Source organism: Rousettus aegyptiacus, unplaced genomic scaffold (assembly GCF_014176215.1).
Source record: "Rousettus aegyptiacus isolate mRouAeg1 unplaced genomic scaffold, mRouAeg1.p scaffold_m13_p_8, whole genome shotgun sequence".
NCBI lineage: Eukaryota > Metazoa > Chordata > Mammalia > Chiroptera > Pteropodidae > Rousettus > Rousettus aegyptiacus.
Genome location: NW_023416311.1, coordinates 82,053,098 through 82,066,668, shown reverse-complemented (window position 1 = coordinate 82,066,668; position 13,571 = coordinate 82,053,098). Strand labels below are relative to the sequence as shown.

General features: G+C 33.4%; 1 protein-coding gene across 1 annotated transcript in view; it reads left to right on the top strand.

Moving 5' to 3' along the window:
- MTREX (Mtr4 exosome RNA helicase) overlaps positions 1–13,571 on the top strand; it is an 80,050-nt gene that overhangs the window by 50,935 nt on the left and 15,544 nt on the right. Inside the window, exons 19-22 of the mRNA XM_016142332.2 lie at positions 4,152–4,280; positions 5,655–5,765; positions 7,027–7,215; positions 11,103–11,266. Of these exons, the coding sequence (XP_015997818.2) occupies positions 4,152–4,280; positions 5,655–5,765; positions 7,027–7,215; positions 11,103–11,266 (593 nt within the window). The remainder of the gene's footprint in view (positions 1–4,151; positions 4,281–5,654; positions 5,766–7,026; positions 7,216–11,102; positions 11,267–13,571) is intronic.

Here is a 13,571-nt window from a genome sequence, read left to right as displayed (position 1 = left end):
GAAGGCTCTGTAAATGTCAATTATGTCCAGTTGGTCTAATGTGTTGTTTAAGGATGTTATTTCCTTATTGATTTTCTGTTTGGATGATCTGCCTATATCCAACAGTCGGGTATTTAGGTCCCCTATTACAATAGTGTTTTGGTCTGTTGCTCTCTTTAGTTCTGTTAGTAATTGCTTTACGTATTTTGGGGCTCCCTGATTGGGAGCATAGATATTAATAAGTATTATGTCTTCCTGTGCATGTATTCCCTTTATCATTATGAAGTGTCCCTTAGTATCTTTATCTTTTTTATTTTGAATATTTTGTCCAATATTAGTACCACTACTCACTTTTCTCTGAATGCCATTTGCTTGAAATATCATTTTCCACCCTTTCACTTTGAGTTTATATCGGACTTTGGAGCTGAGACGTTTCTCTTCGGGGCAGCGTATGGTTGGGTTTTGTTTTTTGATCCATTCTGCAACTCTGTGCCTTTTATTGGTGAGTTCAGTCCATTTACATTTAGGGAGATTATTGAAATATGAGGTCTTCTAATACCCATTTGTCTTTTGCTTCCTGGTAGCTTGGTGTTTCTGTCGCTTTCTTGTTCTTATGTTTCTGTTTTCTTTATTTTGGTTGGCTTTTGTGGGTTTTCCCTCTGGTCCTTCTTATTTTATGTTACATACTTCAGTTCGGAATCTTTGGTGTGTGGTTACCATTACGAATATGTAAAGGATAGTTATATATATACAGTCACCCATTTTCTTCTATGCGTGCCTTATCTCCATTCCCCTCTGTGAATTTGAATCTTTGAATCCCCCCCTTTTCAGTCATTGTTATCTCAGTTTGCCCCTATGTATGCTGAACATTCATTACTATCTTGCTGTAGCAATTCTCTTCTTATTTAAGCTAATAATGCTCTGTTCTTAGTAAGGATTGCACTCTTCTGCTTTTATTTGCCTGATTGATAGTCACTTTACCCCTAATTATGTTTTGTTTTGTTTTGTTTTGTTTTGGTCATTTTGGTTTAGGTGGGCTAACCCCTTTCAGTATTTCATGTACTGCAGGCCTTGTAATGGAGAATTCCCTCAATTTTTGTATGTCTGGAAAGGTCTTAATTTCTCCTTCATATATAAAGGAGAGCTTAGCTGGATACATTATTCTAAGCTGGTAGTTCCTTTCACTTAATAGTTAAAATATTCGATTCCATTCCTTTTTGGCTTGTAATGTTTGCGCTGAGAAGTCCAATGATAATCTAATGGGTTTTCCTTTATAAGTTACCATTTTCTTCTCCCTGGCTGCCTTGAGAATTCTGTCTTTGTTGTTGATTTTTGATAATTTTAATACAATGTGTCTTGGTGAAGGTCTTTTTGGGTTGAGATAATTGAGTGTTCTGTTGACTTCTTGAATTTCACGCTTCAGCTCAGTCCTTAGATTTGGGAAATTCTCGTCAGCTATTTGTCTGAAAATGCTTTCTAGTCCCTGCTCCTTTTCTTAACCTTCAATAAAGCCCATTATTCTTATGTTTCCTTCCCTGATGGTATCAGCTAGTTCTTGAATTTCTCTTTCATTATTTTTCATTCTTTGATTTCTCTCTTCTTCCTTCTGATTTATTTCTAGATTTCTGTCTTCAATATCACTGATCCTTTCCTTCATTTGGTCGATTCTCTTTCCCAAGATTGCTGTTTCATTTTTCAACTCTCGCAGTGTTTTCTTTATCTCTAAAAGTTATGTTTGGTCCTTTTTGAGGGTTTAATGTCTCTGCTCATCTAGTTGTTTTTTCAATTCTTGAAATTATTGATATGACTCATTTCAGAACTGAGTTTTTACAGAAGTGCCATCCTTAATTTTCTGTCATTTAAGTTGCATATATCTATGTCTCTAAGCTTATTTTCTGGAGATTTTCTCTTTCTTTCTGAAATGTCTTGTCACCTTGGTTGTTCATGGTGTTTAATGGACTATTTCTTTGCCTGGGCATTAGTGGAAGTGTATTCTGCTTTTTTCCCAGAAAGATTTATTATCTAAAGGTCTCCTTTAGCCTGCTGCAAAGAAGGTGCTTTTCTTTTTGTTTCCAGTAGGTGGCGTCTAAACCCCTGCAATCCCTGCTTTATATAAAAGCTTAATAATGCCTTTTTATTTTCTCATAGATTTTTAATTATGCTCGCTACCCTCATTTTCAGTCCCTGTCAGTGTTAGCAACAGTTTCAGTAGTGTTTGTTCAGATTTCCCTGGGGCTCTGCGGTGTTCCGTCTTGGGGGGTATGGGAAGAGGGGCCCCCTGGGTTGAGAGTTGGGGACTGGATTCAGCCTCGGTTTTGCAACCGCAGCCAGTAAAAATCAACTTGTTGCTTTTTTTTTTTTTGCCATCCCGGTTCTCTGCTTTCTGCCCCGATGACTGGGCCCTGCCACTGGCTGCGTGAAACTCACAACTCTCCCAGACGGAGCTGTTCAGGGAACTTGCCGCACCTTCTCCCCTCCTCCTCCTCCTCCTCCTCCTCCTACAGGGAGCACCGGTGGCTGCAAGAGGCAGCTTCTTTATTTCTCTCAGTCTACCGCCCAGTCCACTGCCTGACACTGTGTTCTGACCTGTGGTAGCTCTTATGCACAGATCCCATGCTCAGACGTGCTGGTGTGCAGTTTGGGTGTTTTTTGTTGAGTTTTAGATGTCCAGCTTATTTTTGTTTCAAAGAGAGCTAGCTGGTGACGTCTCTCTCTCCACCATGTTTCTCCAAACCTGTAATTGGTTTTGGTAGCTCTACAAAGACAGATGATTACATGATAAGGTTGAGAGTTCTAATAGTTATTTCTGTGACTGTTGTATCTTATAGAGGGAGAATATTAAGTTTACACATAAAATTTACAGAATGAGAACCAAACCCAGCAAGAGTTCTATATTATCTAGATATATTAAAGATTTTTTATAAATCTTAGGTTATTTTTGTCCAAATACATGTTATCTAACACTTTGAATTAATTTATTCATCAAATTATGGAATGCATCTTAAAGGTCCCCCTCCCCCCACAAAACTAAATATGATAGTCACTGATTATTTTTATAGTCATTGGCTCCTTAGAAGAGTTGACAATTGGTCATAACTATTTACTTTGCTCATGGTTTATAAAATTCATTTTATACTAAGCTATACATACACATAATTTTTACAGATACAGACCTAATTGAAAATACTATCCAGCTTTGTTTTGTGTATATACCAAGCTGAGGAATTTTGAAACTTCTTTTAAAATAACCATATTTTGAAAAAAAGTATGATAAAAAAAAACAGTTTTCCTTTTGGATTGGAAAATGGAGGCTATGCTTTCTTTGAGGAAATTTGGCCTCATAAGATAATTATGATTGTAGTTTTGGTTTGTATTGGGGATTTATTTTACTGGTGTGAAGCAGTTGTTAGTTTATTACAGAAATACATTTTAAGTATGGATTCACTGTCACATCTTGACAGTCTTTTATTTTTGAATAGGAACTGTGTGTGGGGTTGAGGGAAGGACCAAGCAGTCACTTCTTTGCCATGTGTCTTCTCAAAGTAACATTTATCTGTTTTATGCAAAAGAGATAATTCAAATATTGAACTAAAAAGTAGAATAATTCTTCATTAAAGAAAAAAAGTGTCTTAATACTATTTGAAAGACACTGCTCAGGTAAATTATTATAGTGCAAAAGATGTGATTAGTCCTTGAAAATCATGTTTTTATTAGAGAATATTTAATAAAATATGAAACGACATTATAGAGGTGCCAGTGTATTAAGCAATAAAACAATCTCCTTTCAATATATTTTTTATGTTGTTTAATTAGGGTGGTTTGAAAACGCAGAGTCATTGTTTGGTACTAATCATTTCTTTAAGTTTATTTTCCTAATTCTGGTTTAAAATGGAATTACAAACTAATCATTAGAAACTTAAAATGGCATTTTATGTCCCAGTTTACAGTGATCATCCTACTATTTGAATTCCTAAGTCCCAAGTGATTTTTCTTTATCTAGTGGAGCATGTTGAAGGATGAAGACAGTCTTCATTTCATGAAATAAAGATTTTCTGCACAGTATGTGCCAATCATAATGCTGAATGCTGAGATCATAGTCCCTATACACATGTAACTTAAATTTGTGGGCCAGTTTTTAAAAATTAATAAACTTTTTCTTTTTTTTTTCATAGCCTAATTCTGGTGAACTGGATCCTTTATATGTTGTAGAAGTACTTCTGCGCTGTAGCAGAGAAAGCTTAAAAAATTCAGCTACTGAGGCTGCAAAGCCAGCTAAACCTGATGAGAAAGGAGAGATGCAAGTTTGTACTTTATTTTTCATCTTCATATTTCAGATATTTTGCGAATTATTTATAATCACTAGATTTTCTAATGTAATTATAATGAACATATTGTCATGATTTCTAAATTTTTAAGAAGTTTTCAAGGCATTTTAAGATATGTTAAGGCCATCTAAAATACCAGTAGAATGATTAATGAAATTTAAGCTCTTTTTCTTTTATCAAATTATGGCAAGGTTATTGACAAAGTGAAAGTTAAAAAGCATTTAATAATTTAAATTTTCACATGAAGCTAGATTTTACCTGGGCTATAAAGGTACTTTGTGTGTGTGTGTGATCAGTAGTTTTGTTCCATTCATACTGTTTATTACATTCCTGTGAAAATGATTGAAGCAGTTTTAATAATGACAATTTTCTACCCATGTTTCCTTAGTTAAAATCGTTTAATTTCCATGTGCTTTTAATTAAATGAAATACATTGTTTGCCACATGCGATCCCATATTTCTCGAACATCTATTTTGTTTTTTATTTTCTATTAATTAAAATAAAATGTTGGAGGCAAAACCTCATTGTAGAGATTCCAATTTGAAAGCTACTATCACACTGAAATTTTGTTATTTTTATCCATTATTTTAAGTTCATGGCATATTAGCTAGATCTTTTAGGGAATATCATTGTAATATTTGTTACAATTAGTTTTGGTTTATAGAAAGTAAAATCTGCCACTGCCACATTATTAGGTTGCTCCTTTGGATCAATTAAATAACTATGAGATTCAGACTGGACAGTAATTAAGAAGACTGTGTATTATTAAACATTTTAAAATAATGATTTAAATGTATGATTATTATTCTGAATACCAGCAAGCCTTTGGTCTTTATTCCTCAATCTTATCATTTGTTCTTCTCCAAAATTCCACCACCAATGAAATTTGTGTGATTTTTTTTTTCCCTGATGATTATTTTACTGATTGCCTGCTTAACTGTAAATGAGACTAAAACTCCCACAGTTAGCATGTATTCATTGTACCCAAAGGATTGTTTATCTAAATAAACCTAAAGAGGAGTCTGTCTTTTCAAGTGTTTAGAAAGTGCCAGATACTGATAACACAAAAATGAATAAGGTATGAATTCTGTATTGAGGGGATCGCTTATTTTTATGTATCATTTATTTAGCTGTTATTAAGAGGTTTAAATTTTTTTTTACTTTTAAAATATAAAGGTAAAAGCTTTATCTACTAAGATATAGCTTCCACAATGATTATTTTCTGTTTATTATACCTGTCACATATTGTAAATGCAGCTTCCTTCTAAGGATTCAAACAAAATTTAGGAAATGGTAGAATTTCAAGTGTGCAATTTTAATTGTAATATTATATAACTCTTTGTTGGTAGGTTGTTCCTGTTTTGGTGCATCTCCTATCTGCTATCAGCAGTGTTAGACTTTATATTCCTAAAGACCTTCGACCTGTGGACAATAGACAGAGTGTTTTAAAATCGATACAGGTATACATGTTAATTTTATAAATTAAATATAAACTTTACAAATAGAGTTTATAATAAGGGAGCTGAAATGCTTTTAAATATATTACTTTCAGAAAAACTAAACACTATCAATAGTAGCAAATTCTTTTTGATAAAAATGGCGGCAGCATATTTTCGTATAGATTATCTTTTCTTTGAATCTACCAGTAAAGTGAGTTATTCAAGAAGGGCTCACTAGCGGAAAACATGGTGACTATTACATGTTAAATATGTTCTGCTTTTTTGTTATCAGTGAAAATAACTATAGACTTTATTAAAAATTTTATGTGTAAAATCATGTCAGAACTTTTAATAATTTTTTAATATAGTTAATAAATGGATGAAATAGTTTTATTTCAGTAAAATAGGACTTTCTAGAAAATTTTATTTTCTGGTAGGGAGAAAAAGGAACTTTGTTATTTAGTCAATAAACACTTGGATTAGCATGTATTGTGTGTGCATTGGAGGCTCTATACTGGAATCTGAGAAAACAAAGAAAAACAGGATGCTTTCAGAGTAGAGTACAAAGTTTTAAGTTGTGGTCCATAGGTGAGCTTCCTGAAATGAAAAATTTTTGTGACAGTTTTATAAAATATTTATGTGGATAACCTGAAAAAAATTTTTTTATTAATCGAATATAATCTAATCCATCTGTTCCTAACTGGCCAAATCCTATCTTACCTTTAAAACCTGTCCAAGACCCTGACAGTCTCCCAGGGGGATGCCAGCCTAATGTAAATTATCCCTTCCCTGAACTCACATGCTCATTATATTTAACAGTTAAATCTTGTAGGAGAAAATTAGGGATACAGACCTAGACCCTTTAAAAAGTTTTTATCTTTCTACTCAGTCGTGCCCTCCCTAGGAATCAGCACCAAAGAAATAATCAGAAAATCGATATTCAATACAGAATTATTTATGACAAAAAGTTTTAACAACTCAAATGTATGAAAATGGATTCACCAATAAGTTGTCCCACCTCCACAACTATTGAACTCTAAATACTAGAATTATTAGTAAATTATAATACATCCTCATATCAGTAAACGTAGTATAATAATTCAAAAGTTTTCAAAAACAAATGCAATAGAAAACAGTCAAATTTAAGGGGGAAAGAAAAAATGATGTATATGTAGTAGCCTTTTTATGTCTGTGTGCATAAACAAGTAAAATACTGATTTAGTTTTGTCTTAACTAATTTTATCTTTAAGATGAAAAATTATTTTTAAATATTTTATTTCAGGAAGTTCAGAAACGTTTTCCTGATGGTGTTCCTTTATTAGATCCTGTTGATGATATGGGCATTCAGGATCAGGGGCTGAAAAAAGTCATCCAGAAAGTAGAGGCTTTTGAGCATCGAATGTATTCTCATCCACTTCACAATGATCCAAATTTGGAAACTGTGTATACGCTTTGTGAAAAAAAAGCACAGGTACGGCAGAAACTTATTTTTATCATAGAATTTTAGGTATTTCAGTAAGTAATGAGTATGCATTTTTCATTTTCTAGTTGGTTTCATCAGCTAAACAAGAAACTACTCTTTCAAGTAAACTATCAACTCTTAGCAAGACAAGATGAAAATCATTTTACTATAGAATTTGATGGGTTCTTTTAATAGTATTTTTTCATGAGATATAATTTACATAGCATTATATTCACCCTTTTAAAGTGTACAATTCAGTGGTTTTTAATATATTCACAGCTCTCTGCAACCACAACCACCATCTAATTCCAGTACATTTTCATCACCCTACAAAGAAACCTTAAATCAATTAGCAGTCAGTCCTCATTTCTCCCCATCCTCCAGTCCCTGGTAACTACAAACCTCCTTTCTGCCTTTATGGATTTGCCTATTCTGAAGATTTCATATAAATAATGTCATGCAATTTGCAGCCTTCTTTGTCAGTCTTCTTTCACTTAGCGTAATGTCTTCAATGTTCATTTATGTTGCAGCGTGAATTAGTATTTCTTTTTATGGCTGAAAAATATTCCTTTGTATGATATACCACATTTTGTTTAACTTTACATCAGTAGATAGACATTTGGGGTTTTTCCACTTTTTGGCTATTATGAATAATACTACTGTGAATATTTGTGTTTTATGTTTTTGTGTGGGTATGTTTTCATTTCTCTTGGGTGAAGTTGGGTGGAATTGCTGGATCATGTAGTAACTCTGTGTTTAAATTTTTGAGAAACTGCCAAACTGTTTTCTAAAGTAGCCACTCCACTTTACATTCTTACCAGTATTTTATGAAAGTTCCAGTTTCTCTACATCCTCACCAACACTTGTTATTGTCTTGTGTTTTTTGTTGTAGCCATCTCAATGGTTTGAAGTTGTAGTAGTTCAGCTTTTTAGGGTAATTAGCTGTAATCACTAACCAGGAAAAGCATTATAGCCATTCTGAATAATGAATTTAGAAAAAGCTTTTTAAAGTAAACACATTCCTTTCCACTATCTGCTTAACTAGCATCTTTTCTACTATATAACTGTCACTTCCTCCTTGAAGTTTATCACTCCTTGCCAATCAGCTTTTTCAACTTTTATCACATGCCACTTTTATGTCATTTGTCTTCCTGTCTCACAGACTAGATTTTAAGCTTATTAGGATCAGATGTTTCATTTTAGTTTGTTTGTACTCCCCTATATCTCCCATAATCTGCTTTTAAAAAGTAAATGCCTAATGTTTATCGAATAAATATGTGAATAGACACTTCTTGGCGTAATAGAATAGTGTGTTTAGTTAAAGTTTTACTCTCCCTTTCTAACTCTTTGTGACCTAACATGATGATGTGATCCTGTACCACATGGGGCATAGCAGCTGTGTCCTCAGTGACCATGTTCATCATGCTCTGGCCCACCATGAAGGTACTAATTAAGATGAGGAAACAGAGACACAGAAAGCTTTACTAACTTCCACAAGTATACTCAGTTATGATCGTGGCTTGCTCATTTCTCAGCAGTAGCTCCCTCCTCGCTTCTAGTTGTTGCTTCCCACTTTACACGAACAATTCCACAACATGAGAACAGAGATACTTGAGCTTGATTTAATGGCAATTGGAAAGCATCCATGAAGCATATGGTTTGAAACTACAAAAAAAGCATTGTCTTAGCTACTCAGATATAATTGAAGGAGGCCCTAATGTCTGGCCGAAGAACTGGATAAATAAACTTGTTATGAAAACTCCTGAAATACCTGGAAAAATGCTTATGCAAGACCATTAAATGAAAAAGTAGTGTCTAAAATGGATGTGGACAATTTAGCAAAAGTGAGAACATAGGTACACCAAAAAGGCTAAAAGGGAAACCTTAAGTGGTCGTTTTGGGACAATGAAGTTATAATAGGGTCCCCCACCACCACCACCACCACCCACCACCAAGTTGTCTGTAATGTGCTTATATTCAACTTTTAATCAAAGAAAATTAGAGTTAACAATTTAGGGGGAAAAAAAACAAGTCTTTTGATAGCCTCCTAGTGAGTGCAGGATAACTTTTACATCCCTTAGCCCTGCCTAAGAAGCCTTCAAAATCTGACCTCTCAACTGTCAACATTTTAAGTGCTTACACTCTCTGACCCAGCTTTCCCACCTCTAGAAATTGAAATTATAAAGTGAGGTGGTACAAGCATGTTCTTAGTATTTCATAAGTCATAAGTAGAAAATTAGATGAATGACACAAATTCACATGACCATCAAAAAGAATAAGATAGGTTTATATGTAGTCTTTAGAAATCCTAACATATTCAGTGGAAAAGGAAGCTGATTTCACTTTTATGGAGGAAAAGCCCATATGTCTATGTATCTATGCATTTACAGAAATGGACGTCTGTGTTTTTTTTTAAGTATGTAAAAAAAGATAAAGAACAGCATTGTCCAATAGAAATAAAATGTGAGCCACATATGTAAATTTAAATTCTTTAGTGGCCACATTAAAAAAGTGAAAAACAGGCAAAATTCATTTTAATAATATTTTTGTTTAACTCAATATTTCCAAAATACATTTCAATAAAAATTATTGAGAAAAAGTCTTTAGTGGACTGTCTTCTACTAACTGGCAAGCTTTATATGCCTCTGAGAAATTAAGTGCTCTGCTTCTCTGAGCATCCTTAAACGTTAGAAATTTTTTTTCTGATAGGCCTGTTAGGTAGCATAGATTTGCCTAGCATAGAAAATGTTACTTCTTATCCTCATAGCATTATGACAACACACCTGTTCATAGCAATATCAATAATCACTAAGTGTTTGGGTTCTAAAGTGAACTTTGTCTTTATTACTAGCTCTGTGATCTTGACCAGCTGCTTAGTAATCTCTCTCTGCTTTAATTTTTTTCACTTTTGTAAAATCCAGATTTAATAGTAGCTACCTACCATAAATGATTAATAGAAGAAATAATATTAAGCACTATAAACAGGGTACATAGTTAGCTGTCAGTATATATTAGTGACTAACCGCCATCATTGCCTTTATAATTTCTACCCCTCAATTGAAGCTTAATATGTCATATGCAAAATTTCAGAGTCTTTGATTTCAACTTCTCAATCCCTAAATTTTCCTTTTTGTCAGTGTTTTTTTGAACTTGAAGCCTCCATTTTAATGACCCAGTGTTTTCTTGCTCTTGTACTATCATACTGTTGTCACAGTTGAAAAGTATGTAATATTTACTGATTAACTGAATTTAAAACTCATCTAGTCTAAAGAATGGCCTTAAAATACATTTTTCTTCTAAGCTCTCATCTCTTTCTATAAAATAAAGACCTATTCTCTTTTTAAAGCCATTTCCAACTTAGGCAGATTTGTTATATGATTTGAAGGCAAATAGAAGGAACACTTTGCAAGGTATCATGGTAGAAATATAGCTAGTCAAGAGATAAGATTCATATATCCTCATCTTTCCCTGTTTTCTAAGCTCTTCCTTTGTTCTGTAGAGATGAAAAGCTGAAGTTTAATGGTATAGCTACTTTAGGAGCAGGATCGTCAAATGAATCCTGTATTGGAAAAGCCTGTTTTAATTCACCACTGACTTTTTCTACCTCCTGATAGTTATCCCATCTAGTTGACAGCTGTCCAGCTCATTCCCCTCCTTTTAGACTTTCCTTCATACCCCTCCTCATTTAAGCAAGAGCTATGTTCTATTCCCTGACTTTTTAAGCTTTTAACAACTCCTAAATCTCTTTACTCTGCCTCAAATTTTGCAAATGGGTATTTTTATATTTTCCATATATTTAACATTTTTACTAGTATTTAATAACTTTTGGTAAGATTATTTCTCTTGTGTAATATTCCTTTATTATTGAATTTCCTTTATACTTTCATATGCCTTAGATTGCAATAGATATTAAATCTGCAAAGCGAGAACTAAAGAAAGCAAGAACAGTCTTACAAATGGATGAGCTCAAATGTCGCAAACGTGTTTTAAGGAGATTGGGATTTGCCACTTCTTCTGATGTCATAGAGATGAAAGGACGTGTGGCTTGTGAGATTAGCAGGTAAAACCTGGTTCTAGAAAAATGATTTTAAAATTGGAGTCTGTTTTTTATATGAGGGTTACTAATCTTTTAGAAAAAGAGCTGTTTTAAAATAAAGTTACTACAATACCTTCCATATTAAATGCAAATTTTGATCCTGAAATTGAGAAACTAAAAAAGGAAAATTTTGAAAAATTCCTTAGGTCCCATTAATTAACATAAACACCATTAGCATTTTAATGTAATTCCGCTGATTAGATTTTTACGTGCTTGTAATCTTAGTTTATACACAATTTTGTATCTTTTTTTCACATTACGTATATTTTTCCATCTTGAAATTTAGTCTGATAATCATTATCCTTTTATACATATAGGAGATTTTATTAAAGTCTCAGGCTGCATTCAGGTATTACAGCATATAGCATGTTATAAACCACAGCTTGAAATTGGATATAAGCTATTTTTCTGTTTTGGTAACCTTTTGCCACATTACAAATGACCTTAAAACTAAATGACTTGAAATAACAGTCATTTCATTCTCTCTGGTATTTCTGTGGATCAGAAACACAGGAAAGACCCACTGGATGGGCCTGGCTTATGGTCCCACATAATTGCCATCATCTTGAAGATATATCTTGTTTTGGTCATTGTCATGACGATTATGCTCAATGAGTCCTTAAAGGACACTTTTGAAACATTTTTTTCATGGCCCTAATGGATGAGGTGAGAGAATTACAAGCCTTGTGTATGGTTTTAGATGTTGCTGGTAAAGACTTATTCTCATTGTTCTTGATCATCTAGTTCAGGTGTTAGGAATTCACATGTCTCCAGGGGACAGGCAGAGACTGATAAACAGGACAATTCTTGGCCACCAAAAGGGCAGCAAATACCCAGCTCCAATTAGTTGTTATTACAGAATAATGTAATATCACATTTTCCAGTTTAGGAAAGCCAACCATCTAGAATTTTGGGTGAAATCTCTTTGATTTTTAAATGTTCACAAACTAATTCAGAATCAAATTTTTAGTATCTGTGTGAGCCAAATAAAACATTTCTTCAAATTACAGTTGCCCCACAGGCTTCTAGTTTTCCTTCAACCTATGATAAGGTTCAGCTTTCCTACTTTGTAATTGAAGAAACCTAAGCACCATAGGTTAATTTATCCAGGATTAAATCTATACCATAGCACTGGTCTACTTAACTCATCTGCTAAAATTAATGTTATTGGAATTACTTCTTTGTATTTAATAATTAATATAGAAATGAATTTCTCTTAGGTATCTGTAGCTCAATTTAGTCTTGGAAGAATGGTTTTGACTTTTCTTCTAGAGTAGATTATTTATAGAGGTAGAGACAACAATATCACGTCAAAGTACATTACCTTTCCCCCAAAATTTGCTTCTCTGGTCTCTGTTGAATAAGATCCAGCCATTAAAGGCAAAAAATTAGGGAGTCATTCTAGACTCCTTTCCTTCTCTCCTCAACATCTTAACTGAGTAATTTCTCCTACCTGCATGCCCTTTTAACTACTCCCACTGACTAATGTGCATCCTTCAGAGTATTGTAGTAACCCTCCTGTTTATTGCCTCCCGTTTTCAATCTCTACAGCCCATCCTTTATACTTGATAATATTCTTTCCAAGGCACAAATCTTTTTGTGTCATCCTTTTGGTTAAAGACTCTTGGTGATTCTCTGTTGCTTTTAGAATAAATTCCACAATTTAGCGTGTACTTCCCTACTCTCTCCAACTTGTCTTTTACCATATCCCACTTGTTGATACTTCTCGCGCTTAGCATGACCTTTCTCTCACTCCCACCTGCTAATTCCTGCATATTTTTTCCCAAGATCTTCTGAAACTTGCTCTGAATTTCTCTAATCTGATTTAGACTCCTCAACATTTTAAATATAATTACCTATATAAACCTGTTAAATCACTGCCCTGTGATTATTAGCTGTCTTATCTGTCTCACTCTTTAGACTGTAGTTCCTTGAAATAATCTTGCCATATTTGTATTGTCCTCTTTTCTTCACTTAACTTCCAGGTTACCATTGGGAACCCAAATTTAGTTTTTAACTTTGTTTTTGAATAGTTAAACTGTTTGTAAAGATTGCTAGTTCATAACTTTATTCTTTTTTAGAAGTCTTCCAAAGAACAAAAAGTTTGCTTTTTTTAAAAGAATAACCTTCTTATAATTACTGGATGAGTCATTAAATCCTTTAATAAATGTAAGATACCTTATAGAATTTTGACTGTAGAATTCTAGAGATACCATCTTCGTAGTCTTTTTTAGCTTTTGACACAGTTGAGAATTCAGAATTTTCCATT